Genomic DNA, 18,271 nt, shown 5'->3' on the forward strand with positions numbered 1-18,271 from the left:
GGCCGTTCACGTCCAACCTGTTCGACACTGCCCGCGCACTGCGCCGACTCGTGGCCCACACGCACGCCGAGGACGTCTTTCTGAAGCGCATGCTAGGCGAGAACCATCTCTTCGCGTACAGGTACAACCTGAACCAAGTCTACATTGACCTCGCGGCGTTGGCCGCGCCGGTCTACTACGACCTGAGCATGTACTCCGTCGTTTACGGGGGACTCGGTTCCCTATACGCCAAGGAAATCGCCAGGATGTACGACTCCACTGGAAGAACCCTGGGCCCGGAGGGCGAAACGTACATTTCATCACCCGACGCCGAGGAGACCCCCGAATATCAGAAGAGGTGGCGCTGCAACGCCACGGGAGATGACACGGGCGCGGCAGACCGGCCGTCCATCAAGTATTTCACCCACACCTCGGGCCTCGAAACGGCTTTTTACGCCTACGCTGTCGCCGCGTCTAGTTATTCCAAGTTTTACGACTACAGGCTTGAGACGCTCGACGAGTTTACCGGCGACGAGATTTTCTTCATGACCTTCTGCCACGTCCTGTGCGCGCCGGAGGCCGACGACCAGGCCAGGGACGCGTGCAACGTTCCGCTTCGCAATTTCCGACCCTTCGGCAAAGCCTTCCGCTGTCCTCTGGGCTCGTACATGAACCCTACGGAGAAGTGTACCTTCTTCGCAGAGGACGAACACGTGCCATCGAGTCACTAATGAGAGATAATTAAGCGTGCTGGGCTTCCTTTTTTTTAACGCATGTTCCTCTTCACACGTGATGCAAAGATGCGCCGGCTCGCACACATTTACTCATGCCTACATCATGACATTCTTTTCCGAAATTTTATTTCCTGAGGGGGGAGGGGGGTGGTTGTAGGTCCTCACTGTACAAGTATTATATGCACAGTGAGGACATCAACATCGATTTTTTTGTCCTTTTTGACCAGACGCGATCTTTTGGACAATACCGGACCCAGGCGATTGATGTGGGCGATGCATATAGTAGTTTGAACAAAGACCAGTGTACGACGAAGTGTGAATTTGCGCTGCCGGTGGAGTTGGCCTATCACGCTGAAAAAAACTCAGCAGTAAAGAAGATATATGTTCCACTTCCCAGTCTTATGCTGACATTTCTTTGTCTGTCTAGTTTTAGCAGCGTTTTTCAGTACTTTGAAAGGGTCTAGATGAGGATGATGATGCTCGCCTCCCCAGTTCCTTTGCTTCTCGGCAAACGTTGCCCTCGATGCACTGGCCCCTCCATGCAAGAACAAATAAATGCGCATTTACAGCGTTAATCCGGAAGCATTGTTCTACTTTTTAAACGTTTAGTCTACCACAAAATAAAGACAGGCAGATAGACAGATGATGATGATAATCATCATCATAGAGGTATGAAAAGGGAGGGATCCAATGGGTTTCGCTTTGCCTACGTGCCCTCGCGAAGCCGTTTTCGGTGGAAGTGCAAATATACCATTTACGACATGATTGTGTGAGCTTTAACCTGTCCCAATTAAGTATACAAGTTTTTTTTTGCGTTCGAAATTGCTATTTAACCACAAACTACGATTAAAAAGTAAGAAAATATGAGCCATCCATTAAAAAATGTAAGCCTCCCTTTCAAAAGAAAAATGTTTAAAAACGCGAATTTTCCCCTATGTAAAGCAAAGTCCGAAATCCAAGCTGCTTCTACCGTGTTCGAATGGCGAAATCGGGTAAACGTCGGGCTCGTAAACGGAAGGACCCAGTTTTGATTCCGGTCACGCGAAGCGTTCTTTTTTTCTTGAGGTTGATGTGGCTTCGTTTGTCATCATCATCATTCTGTGAATCCCATTCTGTAAAGTTAGCTTTCTTGCAGTGCGTTGTGCGCGCCGAACGAGGCCATCAGTGAGACGCAGAAAGCTTCGCTGTAATATCTAACTTTGTTTCGTATGCATATATTTACCACCTTGACGTTTACATTTAGCACAAAAAGAAGTGCGGGTTTCATTATCATGTTGTCTTGAATTACTTCCATTTTAATGGGAGGCGAGAAGCATCGCACCAGAAAATTTTCGAAGGAGCCCTTGAAGCAAAAAAAAAATCCTCGAAATACCTTATAATTTCAATTCAGTTCAATTTCAATTTATTTACAGAAACACTGGACTGTTCCCCAGCTAAAAGCTACTGCAGTAGCTTGACATTGGCCAGGGAACCGTTGCAAGGCGCAGCGAACAGCGCACCAAGCAACACGTTGTCTTGAAAAGATACAAAGTGGTTGGACAGCACAATATTTGAATCAATTACAGAAGCTGAAGTATAGTTATATCGAAAAATCATAGTAGCGTGCATTTCAAGGATAGATAAAAAAGTACAACGTAATACATCGTAATACACAAGCAACACAACAAAAAAAAAGGGAAAAATAAAACCACGACTTAACTTACACTTACAGCGCAGGAAGAATGAAGTCAGTTGTTTCTTGGAAAAATTGGTAATTTACTTTTATTTTTTTTTTGTTTCAGTCTGCTTACGTACTTTATCCATGGTTTCACCTGGTGTGTGTGTGTGTGTGTGTGTGTGTGTGTGTGTGTGTGTGTGTGTGTGTGTGTGTGTGTGTGTGTGTGTGTGTGTGTGGAGAGAGAGAGAGAGAGAGAGAGAGAGAGAGAGAGAGAGAGAGAGAGAGAGAGAGAGAGAGAGAGAGAGAGAGAGAGAGAGAGAGAGAGAGAGAGAGAGAGAGAGAGAGAGAGAGAGAGAGAGAGAGAGAGAGAGAGAGAGAGAGAGAACATTTTTTGCCCGATATTTGTGAGACTTCTTTACCGCAGCACTGTAATTGCGTCTCTACTCGCGTCGGTTTCTTCGCCTTCACTGGTTACCAAGCCCTGGCAGTTCTGAACTCCGTACTGAAAGCTAAGAATCGGTATCATAAGAGCTTCATAGAACCATAATGACGCAAACGTGGTGTTTCAGTCATTAACAAGTATCGCCAGTAACATTGAAACCGATCCCTAGCGCCAGCCACGGCATGTAATGACCTTGTTCGGTGCAAGTGAAAAAAAAAAAAAAAAAAAGAACAGGGCAACGGGCACGGAAGGACGTGCGTGCGCACTGCCATGTCTCGACCCCAGAAGTGTAACCTCAGACGGCGCGCCCATGCGCAACCGCTCGCGTGCTCCGGTTTATTTTGTCGCCAGCTGCACACGCACGTTGATGCCGCGACGCACACGCAAGCGGTACGGCTTTGCGGGAAGGCAATTACCTCTGTTACCGAAAAACCAGCCCCAGAAACAGCGGTGACGCCCTGCACGTGGACGGCGACATGCACAGCCTCCGATGGAAGAGGTCAGGTAAGTGGTTCGTGCGCGCTAATTGACCACCATTGGGCACCAATGTCGTGAAGCGAGGCCACGGGACCCATTGAACAATATTGCGGCTGTCCCTGGTTTTGTGAGGAGTACAGTCACTACCGCTTATTGGTCGATTGAGGTCGCGTTGTCTCTAAACACGCGTTTCACGTGGGGCGGCCGTTCCGCCTGCCTAATTCTGCCTCTTGCGGGCTCGATGCTCGTTTCGAAAACGAGGATTAGCGCGAAATCACTCGTACGAGTGCGCTCGAACACCGGAAGCGCTGCGCAGCACTCAGCAATTGAAAGCGGCCTGTAGCTTGCAACGGGGGTGCATAAGTGACCGCCGCTTAGTCGACTGCTTAAGCGCACGCCTTTGTAGTCTTTAAGTGGTTTAAACGAGATACCGCGTGCAGGTGAGGACAGCATACTGAAACACGCAGTCATTTCGGATGCGTATGCGGCGAACGCGCGAAACGTTAGATTCATGTTCTTACCACGTCAATGTCGTCAGGTGTACCATGCTCATGTCACCGATAATTAATTTCGAAAGAGTAAGTCAGTTATTTTGAAAAAAAAAGATCGGGTACTTTGTATCCGCGTAAGAATCGAACCCTTGCCTCTAGAGCAGGATCCGAGTGCGTTACCATCCCGCTAAGTCAACACGTCGGAACTAGGGTTGGCCTAGTGTGCGCGGCGCTGACGTCTTATCACGTGACAGATGAACGTGAGGGGCACGCCAGCCACTGAGGTCTGTGATAATGGGGAGGCTGCGGCGTGAAGGGTCGCCTGTTGTGGTAATAGTCGCCAAGAGACGAACAAGCGAAGTCGAAGAGAAGAAGCAAACACGGTCCAGCAGTAAAGAAGTCTTTAAAAAGTCTATATCGTTCGAGGAAGCCGTAATGCTTTCGTCTTCGGAGTACGTTGGGAGACTTCGTACCCCGAGGAGCTTTTTTTGACAGTTTTGATGTCAGTGCGCCGAGACGTTCCAGCACCGAAAAGTACGTGCACAGAAAAAAAAAGTGCGCGCCAATCCACCCTGTGGAGGTGGTTAGGAAGCGAAGCTTTGTACACCGCATACCACTTCTGAGTACGGCCCACTTGCGTTAATCACACGTTACACTGTACCTGCAACACGTTCTTTATTATTTCACTTCAGCATGACGATCAGAACGGCCTTACGATCGCCGTGATACAGACCCAGAGTTCGCGTTTTCACCTCAGTTATATTATTCGTAAACGTTAAATCAATACACGTTCCGCGGATGGTAGTCGCTTGTTTGGTATCGGTGTCGCACCCGTGTCCCAACTCTTCGAGGACGACATGGACGGACCACTGCTCTGCAGTTTCGCAATGTCGATGTTAAAGTTACCGACGACGATCGTGGGCACACCGTGGTCATGGACGATCGTGGTCATCGCTATTGAAGGCACAGTGCGGTCGCATGAAACGTTCGATGCTGGTCTTGGGTGTGTTTGGCTCGATGTAGACAGTGTAAATGGCGATGCCATCTGTCGTAGTCACGGTGTACGCGTCGTCGCAGTCGACGTTTCAGTCCGGCGTTTCGAGCGCGCGCGTCTGGACGTCGTTGCTAACGTCATTCTTCGTGTAAATTGCAACGCCCGACGCATGACTGGCCTCTCGACTCGCAGCCGCTTTTTATGCCAAAGAGTGTCTTGCGCAGCCTTTGCGCCTTGCGCAGCCTAGCGCATGCGCAAGGCGTACACACGGCCGCTACACGTGCAATGGGCGGAGCGCACAGCGGCGCGAGAGGTCGCGTGACGCTATCACGTGACATTCCGCGAGAATGTAGCGGTAAACAAGCAGCTGTGCTTGGTGAGTACACCGTCCGTCTCCACCGTCTCCGCGTACGCTCGTAGCTAAATTGGTAAGACGTACAACGGGCTCTCGATCCGTTTGTCTACTCGGCCGATGTTTGATTCCTGGCGGTGCCAGTAATTTGTTTTAAGTGCGAATGCACTTTATAAGCGACCCTGAATTCCGGTGACCGCCGTCCGTCCACATAGCAACAGCTGCGGGTGCGCGCGCTCCTCGTCTTCCTTGGCAACGGGGGGAGATGGGCGCGCGCTGCCTGGCCGCTGACATGGCACATACCCACGTGGGGGATTGGCCAGGAATCTCCTCGTCTTCCTTGGCAACGGGGGGAGATGGGCGCGTGCTGCCTGGCCGCTGACATGGCACATACCCACTTGGGGGATTGGCCAGGAATCGGGCGTGAGAAGGGCTAATGCACCCGCTTAAACGAGTACTGACGCGAAATTTCAAAGCTGAGATACGCTCTAGCAATCAAGTACAACGACAACACAAATAGGTGTCTGTGCATGGCACATACCCACGTGGGGGATTGGCCAGGAATCGGGCGTGAGAAGGGCTAATGCACCCGCTTAAAGGAGTACTGACACGAAATTTCCAAGCTGAGATCCGCTCTAGCAATCAAGTACAACGACAACACAAATAGGTGTCTGTGAATAAATGCATCTTTCTTTCTTTGTAGTTGTGTGTGTGTGTGTGTGTGATCTCTCTTTCGCGAACATTACCGAACCGCTCAAATTCAACTCCTGCATTCGCACTTTCACATTATTCCCCTCGGGGAAATGCGGGGAATTTGTTTTATTTGTTTGTGGGTGTTTTCTGTTGACGCCGATGGTCGCGACAGACCCCTTGCCTGGTAGAGGTACCAAGCTTCGCTTTAAAAATTCCTCGGAAACGCAAGTCTGCTTGCGCGCTTTGAAGGCAAAAGCTTAGCGATGTTCGAGTTTGCGTCGTGTTTACACCGTGCTTGCGTCTCTTTGCTGTTGTTTCTTCGTCTTTCGACGCGAAGGACTCCGACGGGCTGATTGGCCGCAGTTCACGCTGCAGCTTGCCCACAGCCAGAGATGTCCTCCGCTTGCGCCCGTTCCAGCCACGTGCGGTCACGTGCTCGTAGCTGCCACGGCGCATGCGCGAAGCTGATTCTTGTTCCAGCCTGCTAAGGTACTCGGTTAGCGCTGTGGTTATAGCACTTGGCTGCTGCTCTGGCGGCCCGGGCTCAAATTCCAAAGGAACCCAATTCATTTCTCTTTGCAGTGGCTGCGTTCCAATTCGCGGACAGCTTGGTAGACAGCTTATATAACTGGACGTCTAAAGGAAGAATAATTGGAACGGCGCACCGGTCCCAAACGGAACATCAACGCAGACGACAACCTCGTAGCAGACATGTTTAGGAACGCAAGCCGCAGGTTTCGTAAATAATATTACCATTATTATTATATAAAAATTACGTAATATAAAAATTAAACAAAGTCATCTTCACCGCTAGTAAATTATACTAAATAGTTCATTAAAAGATCAGGCGCTTTTGTTACAAAACTAATACGCAAAAAGGGGGCGCTGGCGTCACTTTTTAGTTTAGACAGGAAGGTAGCCTGCATCGCTGCGGACTTTGATGTCTTTTCCTCGAAGCAGTCTTCGTTGACTGCTTCGTTCGAATTGGAACGGGGCTTAACATGGCGGACTGTCGGTGAAACGGCACCGAAGCCGTCTAAAGGAGAATTTGGAACGCACCCAGTGGCGGCCATTTTGGTACCGTTCGTGTTGGCGCCTACGACGACAACGACGACAACGGTGGCTTTTCGGGTTTGATGAGACAGGGAAGCTTTTCGCATAAAAAGTTTAAGGCCATTCAGCCCTGCGAACGGGTCTGATAAACGGAGCCGTAAAGTAATAGTCACACTTCATTTCAACGGTCACAGGGCCTTCTTGTCGCGATGATGTACATTGATCAACATTCTTGCAACTGCATACGTATTCAGGAGCAATGCCCAACGGATGCATGTTCGCCGCCCTGCCGGTTGGGCCGGATCGACGTGACATCTCATGCCAAATGTCTCCAACAAGAAAAAAGCTAACCACTCCCTTTTCGTCCCCGACGCATCCCCATTGAAACCACCGACTACGACCACAGGGTTAGTGTCATCGCAACTAACCCAAGTCCGGGCGCAGTAGAACGTCTCGAAGGGCTTCATTCTCTCGCAGCTTGACACGATTTGCTTCGTGATTCTATTCCGCCTCACGCTTTTTAATGGCGCTTCTATCTGTCTCCTACGCGTTGCGCCACTTCGCTTTACCTTTCACTGCTGCTTATTTTAAGCACGCGCTATAAAACGCTTCGTGCTATGAAGTGCCTCGCACTATACAAAGGCACGTGCTGCCTCAAGAGTTTCGATGTGCGGGTATCGAAGAAGGTATGAAAGTTTAGCCTAATACAGCTCCGCTTTAAAATACCGCTGACATTTGGCATTAGTCCGTGGGGCCCAGATAAATAAAATATGACGTGTTATTGTTTTATTTGGGCGGCGCACGCGACACTTTTTTAAGTCTTATTCACTATGCGAAGCTTAACGGTAGAAGCTGATTGTCTAAAGAACTTCCTAGTTGTGATTTGGAAAGACAGCAGTAAAGTAGAAACCAGTCCGACGCGTGTGGTGTCAGATGACGCGTTCCCTCTCTGCCTTGCAGACGTACACCCTGCAAAAATGTGAGCGATTGGTACGACATTCCGTGCGAGAGTGTTCGTTGCAAAGCACTGTTAGTTGTTTATTGAGCGATCGGTATAAAACACTTGTTTTGTACAATTGCATGCACATAGTTCCGTATTACTCAATGACTGAGGGAAAGTGACCACGATTCGGGAAAGAAGAATCCACTGGCCAGCAGCCACGAGAACAGCAGCACGGCTATGGTGACGAACAGGAGGAACTCAACGCTGGGTTTGGTTAGCAGCGACCCCTTTCCGTCGCTTGCGGTGAAAACGGGAGCCGTGGAGAAGGCGGTGCGGACGCGCTCTTCGTAGCCCAAGATGGCGTCCCGCGCCCCGGGCCAGGCGTTAGGGCCCTGCAGACGATACTGGTAGGGCAGACTGGGTCCCACGAACAGTCTTAGCGCCAGCCACGGATCCTTGAGAGCCAGACGTGCCAGGCTTGGCTTGGCTCCAATCTCGCTAGCCAGCTGCGAACGAGACACGAAGGACAACACTGTCACCACGAGATGCCTATCGACGGGCGTAGCGAAATTGGCTCGCTTTTTGTGCGGAGTGCTCGTGACTGTTACAGCAAACATTTCACTAAAAACTGTTTTGATGAGGCATCCAGTATTTTACACTAACTCACGCTTCCCCCGTTCGAAATACTGTGCAAGAAGATTGGATTCGGTAACAAAATTTTCGCAATGGGTGTAGCCGCCCCAGTATGAACACCGAGTGGGGAAAAACAGCGCAAAACCACCCGATTACCGCCTCCTCGTCGTACCTTGCCTGCGCCTATTTCTCCGCAATTTCTTTCCTGAGCATGGAATCGGCGAAAGATGGACACCCATGGAGGAGGCCTCATTTCTTACTACATAGATTCATAACGTTCTTATTAACCAAGTAAACACTACTAAATCGGGCCAGTCATGGCTTGCTTTGCCACCTCAGCTTTGCGTAAGCGAGAGAAAGACACACGCAGAGAGAGAGTGAGCGAATACACATCGTAAGAGTTGTTAGATAAACACATGGAGCGAGGTAAATTTTGTTCAAGGCAACCCACGCTTGCGTTGTGGAAGTTGGTGGTCCACGGTTGGACGAGCAGGCGTCGAGGAGAACACTGTGGAGGCTTTGGGTCCCACATACGGACTATAGTAGTGCAAAGCGAGGCCAGGGAGTGAGGTGAAGGCAGAGTAACATAGCGTGTGAGGAAGTGGTGCTTAGCCCATCAAGTAATGCAAGGTAAATAGGAAGGACAGATAAAAGTGTCTTGTTTGCGTTTTCAGGATGCCGCTGCGCCACCGAGCCCACGGACGCGGGTTTGATCCCGGCTCTGGCAGCCGTTCTTCTAGCGTAGGATAAGGCCGCAGATGCCACAGCCCGAGGTCTTCTTATCCTGGCCCCCTTGTACCAAGCCCCGTCCTTAGACATGGTGAGCGTTACCTTCACCGAATATTTGAGCATACTGAGACTCAACAGAAGAACATTTCCACCACCGGACAAAAGCCTCAGTAATGAAGAAGAGCACATTCTCAGGAAATTGCAGACAGACACATTACTCACACTGGCTAGATTACACTGCTGGTACCCCACGTTATATTCACCTTTTTGCCCGCACTGCCGGGAGAGGGCGGACGCGTACCACACAGTGTGGGCATGCCAGTACATACCAACAGTACACCCACTCACAAACACGTCAAGGGAGCAGTGGGAGGTCACCCTGCGCAGCGATGACCCTGCCTGCCAGCGATGGCTGGTAGAGAGAGCCATAGCGGCGATGGAGGCCAGTGGAATCCCGGAATTGGGATAGCCACCTTCTTTCCTCCCTCTTTTTTCTTTTCTTTTGAATAAAGATATTTTCAATCAATCAATCTAGTGTAGGCGAAAAACGAAAACGCCCGTGTGTTGAGAATTCGGAACTCGTTAAAAATCCCCATGGGGTGAAAATTAATCCGGAGCTCTTCACTACGGCGCGCCTCATAGCCCAGGTGTAGCTTGGGCGTATAAAACATTCACAATTTTTTTTAATGCGCAGCACTGCACGACGAAGGCCTCTCCCATGGACCTCCAACTGTTCCTGTCCCGCGCCGCTCGAGTCCATTCTTTGACTCCGAAATTCCTTACTTCGTCACTCCATCGAGTGATTGGCCTTCCCCTTATTCTTCTGAAACCGTCTCTCGGTGTCCACTCTGTCATCCTGGCCGTCCACCGATTGTCGTTTCGCCTAACTACGTGTCCAGCCCAAGTCCGTTTATTTTTCTTTATTTGAACTAGGATATCTTTTACTCTAGGTTGTTCTCTGATGCAGGTAGCTCGGTTAGTATTACTCCAGTCAATATTCGTTCCATGGCCGATTGAGCCGGTTTAAGTTTGCTTTCAATTTTTTTAGCAAGTTGCCAAGTTTCCGCCTTACATGTCATCAGCGACAGGACGCACTGGTTGTACATTCTCCTTTTCAGCGATAGAAGCGGCTTACTTTTCATGAAAATAATTGGTCAGCCATAATTTCGAAAAACCAAAAATTAAGACAAATTAAAAAAATTAACAAATTACAAAAATGAACTCACGAAATCAAAAAGATGAATTTTATATATATCAACCAAAAAACGACGTCTAAACTAAAAAGGTAAAAAAAACAGTGTAAATACGAATAAGAAATTGTGAATATAAGAAAACCGTGCAACGCCCTGCATTTCCACAAATATGCATAACTGGTGGAAGTAACATATTTAATCTTTATCATAGCGCAAATGGAGATAATTTTTCGAACAGAATTTAGAAAAACCAAGTAGAGAAAGAATAAAAATTTACTAAAATGATTTTACGAAATCAAGGAAATCCATTTGATACATTTCCTAAAAAAACCGAAGACTAAACAAAAACCGCAAAAGAACGTTCGAAAGACGATAAAAAATAAGAAAAATGAGCAAACTATTCAATGCTCTGCAGTTTCACAAAAATTCGTACCTGCTGAAGTAACACATTTAATCCTTATAATGACGTAAATAGAGAGTAACTGGGCGAACAGAATTTCGAGAAACCACAAAATAAGAACAATGGAAAAATATTTTTTACAAAAGTGAAATCAAAATATGCATCTTATATAACTCCTCCAAAAACCAAAGATAAAACAAAAAAACCTCGCGAAAGAACTTCGAAAGACGAATAAAAAATAGAGAAAATTGGCAAACCGTGTAACGCCCTACATTTCCACAAAAATGCGTAACTGGCAGAGTTAACGCAGTTATACATGGGGTTGATAACTGGACGATCAGAATTTAGAAATTCCACAAAATAAGAAAAATAACACTAGAATTCTACAGAAATGTGCTCACGAAATCAAAAACATGCATCTTATATATGTCCGCGAGGAAACAAAGATAAACCGAAGAAAGCGCAGAAAAATAACGTTGGTCATACGAATAAAAAAAATAGCGAGAACGGTCAAGCCTTGCACTATGCCTTTCACCTGTGGAAAAACATACAATTGGCGAACTAGAGGCACCTAATCGCTATAATTGTATAAATTTACATCATTGGCGTTAAGAAATACGCCCACCTCCCCTCGCGGGAACCCTGGTGTGATGCAACGCATCTCATGGGGGTTCCATTGGCGTTTTTCATCGTAGCGATTACGCTTATAGCAGGGATTCTCACGCGAAGGGGAGGTGGGCGGACGACCGTCGACTGAGACCGCCGGAGCGCGGCATGCCGCTTTATATTCACAGCGCCCGAAGGAGAGGAGAGCGCGGAGAGAGGAAATACTGCACATGCGCGGCGCGCGCAGCACCGCCCACCAGCGCCTAGCAACGGAGTGAGAGTGCGCTGCGCCAACCCGCAGCTGTTTGGGAGAGAGTGTTCGCTATCGGAGAGAGGAGAGGAGGAGAGGCGCAGCTGTGCGGACAACGCCGGACAGACGCAGGAAGGACAGAGGGGTGAGCATGAGATGCGTTGCATCTATAAAATGAAACAAAAAATAAAATAATCCAACGTCTTTGGGTACTCATCACCACATCTGAATGTAAAAATTACGCCCATCTTCCCGCGAGGGGAACCCTGATGTGATGCGACGCATCGGGGGGTTCAATTGGCGTTTCCATTGGTTGATTCTCTATGGTCGTAACGTTGCCTTGAGCATTTGGGGTGACGCTGGTATTGGATTGCGTCAATCCACTCGCTGAAGGGACCGTCGCTTCCATCACGTCTTCATCGGAAGAATCAAGCCAAGCACGAAGTCATCAATCGAAGTCACGCGGAGTCGAACGAGAGCGAGCGCTGGCTGAACCGCCGCAGCGCGCTACCCGCTTTATATTAGCAGCGCCTGAAGGGAGAGGAGACAGCGGAGGAGAGTCGCGCATGCGCGCACTTGCGCGACAGGAGCTGAGCGAAGCGAGGGAAACGCGCGCGCGCAGCTGTTGTTTATGATAATGAGACGGAGTGAGAGTGTTGCGCACAGCTGTCGGAGAGAACAGCGGAGGAGAGTCGCGCATGCGCAGGTGGCGTGCGGACGCCACCGACGCCGACGCAGGAGGGACATGCCTCAGAGCAAGAGATGCGTCGCATCTAAAAAACTCGAACTCTAGATAAGCGGCGCATGGATGCTATGCAATAGCAGGGACTCTGGAGATAGCATATAATTCTCTGAATTTCTGCACATTTTTTGTCTGAGTGACTGTCTAATAAATAGGTCTTTGCATAGACTCCAGTCTATGCAAAGACACAAGTGCGAGGTTAGCAGACCGTAGACCGAACTTGGTACACCAGAATTCAGAGTACACGATGTCGTGCATTTGAAACACGAACACAGCTGATGTTTTTGTTTCGTTAAAGCGGCAATACCGTTCAAGCGATTTTCGCTTAACGAGACTCGGCTGTATGTTCATTTAGGCTGGAAAGTGCCGGCCTCAGAGCTGTGGCACTAGACCACGTGAAATGAATGAATGAATGAATGAATGAATGAATGAATGAATGAATGAATGAATGAATGAGAATGTATGAATGAATGAATGAATTCATATAGGAGGGGCCGAACGCCACATGTTGGAGAAAAGGAAGGTGGAGTGAGAGGAATAAAAGTAAATAATATAATAGCGGTTCCCAGGGGCGGACCCGCATGCTCTGAGAATGTCGTTCTGACACCCTCCATCCGAGCCCATCCCATTCAAACGTTACGCATGGCGCGTTTCTGGACTTTATCAAGTTCAATGTCCCGGAGAGCCACCAGACATTTTCTCTTCGATGCTTAACGCGTCACAAGAAAAATAATAGGCTCCACCGAAGCACGACAGTCTGTGGTTGGCTTCCCTCTAACCATTTCAAATACCAACATTAAATCTGGCACTGGTGGGTTCTTGGCTGCACATTGTTTAAGATGCGGCTGTAAACCTATATTTGAGAAGTGTCCGATTGTATCCCGTGGCCGGATGCAGCTTATGCGAGAAATTACAGAAGCTGAGGTGATATCAAGACTCGGAGATAAATGTGTCAGCACGCCCTCGCTTGCGCTCACCGAAAAGGAATTGGTTTTCTTGGCCGCCGCTTCGCCGGGCCTTGGATCTCTGTTTATGCTTACGCACGCGCGTTCGTACCTTGTCAAGTTTATAAAGTTCACACAGTGGCACAATAAATGTAGTTGGAAGTTTGCGCCGTGTGTGTCCGGCCTTTACTTTGTCCGTGTCTCCCATTTTTTTGCGCAATTATTTTTAGTTATGGAATACCAACATGCCCAGGATGCTACCCTTGCCAACCCAAACAACGGCTTCATTTAGTCAGCTTGCGTGTAATTAGATTTACGCCTCCCTGTGAAATTATATATGCTAACTCGCGTGAAGGTCGTCTTCCCCACCTTGAGAAACGCGCGCGAATTCGCCGTTGTTCTCGCCGCTCCCTTGTCGCTTCAGCCACGGCCGGTCTAGACGCGCTCGCTCGATCCCTTTTTTGAGGGAGCGAGCCCTAAAAAAAAAAAAAGCGCGAGAGTTCTAGGCTTTGGAGGTTTTTTTTTAGTGAACCCTATCTTTAGTGAAGGCTTTTTTTGTGGAAGGGGGGGGAAGGGGGGGGGGGGGTTTGAGGGCGAGCGAGCGCAGAGCTCGCGAGCGCGTCTAGACCGGCCGTGTTTCAGCAAAACGTGGAAATCAAGCTCGCCTACACACGTACAGCCTGCTTTTACGGGAGAAAGAAACAGTCGGCGTGTGGGAAATCGGTGAATAAGCACGCGCAAGGGCTGTGGCTGCCACGACGCTCGTTGTTTACAAGCGACGCATGGCACCCTTGAATTGCAGCGCCGACTGGACAGCTTTCAGGGCCTTCGATGAGCCGTGTCGGCGGCACCCGCTCCGTTTGTCGCTACAGTGCGTTTCACACCACGGGTAGAATGCCTCCGTTTCGTAGCGATTTCAAAGATCCTTGAGCAAATATCCATCAAAAACTTCAGTGTCTACCCGGCGTTCATGGTATGTCATGGTTTACTCCGCATATCGCTCACGAGCTTCCTGGTTCGAAGGGGCAACTAAACCGCCGCTCTATCCCACAAGCAGTCTTTAGTTGGTGTCGACGGGCCTTCAGGCGTTCAGTGGGCATTTGATCTTGCAGGGTCGCGTGGGTTTACCTGAAGAGGGCTACGGCCTTTGTGGGAATTTCGAACCGGCATGCAGCCAGATCAGATTCAAGAACGGTCGAGCGACCTTGAACGGCAGTGCCAACTGCCGCTGAGGTCATTTGAAACCCTGGGTCCCCGTTGACCTTTGGACGGAAAGCCTTCGAGGAACCCAGCGGGACCTCGGAGGTGGGCGCGAGCAATTGCTTTGTGAGAGAGACACGGGTGGTCAGCAGCCTTATCGATGTTTTAGAGGGTCATCTGCGGCACCTGCACTGGCAAAAATGCACTGCCAGGATTTTATGCGGATGTCTTAAGCTTGTTAGGTGCGGTTTCTGATGGTGCTCTTCCTTCCACCGGCTACGGTTGTTTTCAGCTGCGTGCACACTAGCGTCGAACTTGCCATGCCGCCCTGCCGACGAGCATGCCAAAACCCGAGGTTTTTAGCATGGTGTCTAGCGCATTGATTCATTTTTGGCCAATCCCCCACCCGGGTGCATGTGCTGCGGTACGTTTGGGGCGCTGAACTGGCACTTAATTCTCGGTTCGGAGCCCTGTTACAGAGAAGTAAGAAACGTAGGAATATGGGAGGGCCAAGAAGGAAGGAACGAATCGGATTGGCAGAGCTGTAAGAGTTGATTAACAGAAGCAAGATTAGTGTTATTCTCTCCTACAACAAGCAAGGATTGAATAAACATTTAAAAGAAGGTGGATTTTAAGGGCATCGAAGAAGAAGCTTGCTATTGGCAGATATAGAATGTACGCATTCAGAAACGAGATGAAACTGCCATCGTAAAAAAACAGCATGGAGGAAATAACGAAAGTAATAGTTCAAAGTTTATACGTAAATTTGTACTCTAGCAGCCGCTAGACCAGGAAGCAGTACTGAATGGACTAGCTTGATTCTCAAGGTTCCAGCAGTAACTAGAGACGAGGGGGGAAAGGCGCTCGAGAGAATTGGGAGTCGCAGGAGACGAGGGAATAACCGCGGATCGACTTTCTACAGGCTGCATCCTGTACCCACCTGTTCAAAACAGAAATACGCGTAATTACGCGATTACTGGCGCCATATTGAGAAACACGGAAATTGTTGTGAGCAGGAACGAGCGTGCGGTTTCTTTTTTAACGCGCTGCAGCCGAAATAATTTCCCTGTTTTCAATGCGCCGATGGTCAAAAACTTTCCTCTCCGGAACATCATCGCTTTTCCGCGTTCGTCACCAGGGTGTTTATGTTACGCTCTTTGAAATACTTATGTGCTGCTTAGTGCTGCCACGTGCCTTGGCATCCTATACCCTGATAGCGGTCCTGTCTGCCTTCCTTGTCACTTCCAAGAGGAGGATACATCCGAGGGGCTTGTCTATACCCACAAAACGGTGGCTGCCGTCTGTTCGCATGCGAAGTCCACGCGCAAGAGACGTCTGCTGGCGGGCATCCAGCCTTTCGAAATAACGGCCGAAAAACGACGGGGTCACCTGGCTGATCTTTAGATAACGCCGACGGCGATGGGCGGCGCTACCAAGTGGCGCATGTCGTTCGTGATCTGCCAGCCGTCGCGCAAATGAGAGAGAGAGAAAAAAAAACGCATGCCGTAGACCCAAGTGAGGGAGAGAGAAAACATTTTAATGAGCTCAAATGTGAGAGTGGAACCCTAGTCCGGGAATCCATGCGTGAGCGTGGTGCTACGTGATCGAAGTTATTCAATGTCCGGGAAGGGAGGTTACACGTGAATACGTCCTCGAATGGTTGCCAAACAGCCATTCACGGATTGCTCGTTCGCCTCCTTATCGAAAAATGCCCGGAGAAAAGTGCAGCGGGGACTGGCAGAAGCAGTTACTCTTATTCTAGCCATTGAGTACAAGGAAAGCCTACGTTGGATGCGAAGCGATGGGCACACAAAAAGTGTAATAATAAAGCTTCCTTTTGACAGGGCCCCGTGTGTTAACCTGACACCTTGGCCTTTTGTTAGCTTAAAACAAAGAGACAATAGTAGGGATAGTTCACCGTTACACAAAGAGGAGTGATAGCGCTGCAGCGAAACGAGCGGGCAACGCCATCCCGGGGCGCATGGTGCTGAGTTCCGCTGAGTATGCGCCGTCGTCTGTCATGCCTTCCCAGGAGTAACGTGTATCATTTGCCACGTCAAACTCAGTACAGTTGCGGCTCTATCTAGTGCAGGGACTGAGCTTGACAGACAGACGGACAGACGGACAGACGGACAGACGGACAGACGGACAGACGGACAGACGGACAGACGGACAGACGGACGGACAGACAGACAGACAGACAGACGGACAGACGGACAGACGGACAGACAGACAGACACATCAGTGACGGTGACCTCACCGTTCAAGAATTTATTTCACAGTGAAAAACGGCGTGTTTTGCGCCTGCTGCTTTCCCACGAGCTCACTACACGGCACTCCAAGGAAGCAATGTCACTCAGCCCCGTATTCACAAAAGCAACTTAAGTATCACTTTTGCCTTTTGACACTTCCTGGTGCCTTAACGCGTCGCAAGTACCACACCTATGGTGAAAGGGCGCGGGAACTTGATGCACTTCTCCGCACACAAAACTGGCGAGAGGGTGCTAGCCGGTATACTGAACCGGGCGGCTATGTTCTCCTTTCTCGCTGGCGGAGACGGGATTCAAAATTGCGAGCTTGTCTTGGAAAGACAAAACTTTTCGTTTTCTAGCAACAGAACTCATAAACAATGAACTGACACCACACAATAGCCCCGGAGACGCGCGACTACACGCCGAGAGGCAGGCCTAGCACCTAACCGACACCATACTCACGCGTGTAAATGCGCTGTAGTTTGCGATGCGGGCCAAAATGACTAAACTAGTGCATTTATCCGCACGGTTTTTCAGAAAAAGTGCAAAAACAATAACTCATCAGCATAAAGAATACGTTACATCAAGGTTAACCGTCGCAACGCCTTCGTTACATAGAGGTCGCGAACGCATGGGTTTCAACGGGGCTGGCAATGGGAAATTGAGAAACTTTGTTAAATCCAGGAATTCGTTAAGAGGTTCATTTTATCCAGGTTTAACTGTATATAAATCGGCTGTGGGGCTCACTGCAGATGCAGCGACGCGCTGTGCTGTAGAAATGCGCCCTTAACACCAGCAGTATCAGCGCCGACTCTGTCGATTCGCACCACATCACCGTATCACCTTACAGTTTTTATTATGAGCGCTCTACAGCCTTATATACGGTAATACGCACGGGGAGACAGATTCATCAAGTTGGAACTCAACCCCTGCGCTGTTTTTTGGCAAGATGTGCAGCAGCGTGGTCGCGGGGGGTAGTGAGGCTGGGGTCGGCATTTTTTATACAAAATTCGAGAAGGACGCTCGCAATGGGTGGAGGGTGTTCACGCCGCCTCGCTTCGCACCCTGTCCTCGCATGACTCCATTTTTTTCTCTGCAGCAAATACAATCACTCTAATGTGTACGAAAATGCGAAATTCAAAGATGGCCTGCCAAAAGAACATGGCTGACAAAACAGTGGGTCGTCTTACCTCATCCAGGTAATGAATCCAGTCGACCTGAATCGTGTGGCGGGGCCCCTCGTAGTAGCGCTGCCTGCCGCGTGCTTGGTACTCCCTCACCTGTAACATCGAACACCAAGGGGATAATAATAAAAAAAACGCAGCAATAGAGCGGCATACACACCTTTTCTGTTGGAAACATTTCGAACTACGTGGTTTTCAAAGAATCAGCTAAGACCACAATGTCAACTCCTTACAAAGACGGGAAAGCAGACCATACGCAACCACGAGGTTATCGAGCGTTCAGGTTGTCAAGCATTCAGGGAAACAATAGTCGGCAGTGTACG

General features: G+C 49.2%; 1 protein-coding gene across 1 annotated transcript in view; it reads right to left on the minus strand.

Moving 5' to 3' along the window:
- Window positions 1-7,878: 7,878 nt before the first annotated feature.
- The window catches only part of LOC144151931 (flavin-containing monooxygenase 5-like), a 73,775-nt gene continuing 63,382 nt past the window's right edge, over window positions 7,879-18,271 (minus strand). Inside the window, exons 4-5 of the mRNA XM_077683102.1 lie at window positions 17,955-18,044; window positions 7,879-8,321 (exon numbers count right to left, since the gene is read on the minus strand). Of these exons, the coding sequence (XP_077539228.1) occupies window positions 7,974-8,321; window positions 17,955-18,044 (438 nt within the window). The 3' untranslated portion in view covers window positions 7,879-7,973. The remainder of the gene's footprint in view (window positions 8,322-17,954; window positions 18,045-18,271) is intronic.

Source organism: Haemaphysalis longicornis, unplaced genomic scaffold (genome assembly GCF_048455015.1).
Source record: "Haemaphysalis longicornis isolate Haplotype H1 unplaced genomic scaffold, Haemaphysalis longicornis Haplotype H1 scaffold_9, whole genome shotgun sequence".
Taxonomy (NCBI): domain Eukaryota; kingdom Metazoa; phylum Arthropoda; class Arachnida; order Ixodida; family Ixodidae; genus Haemaphysalis; species Haemaphysalis longicornis.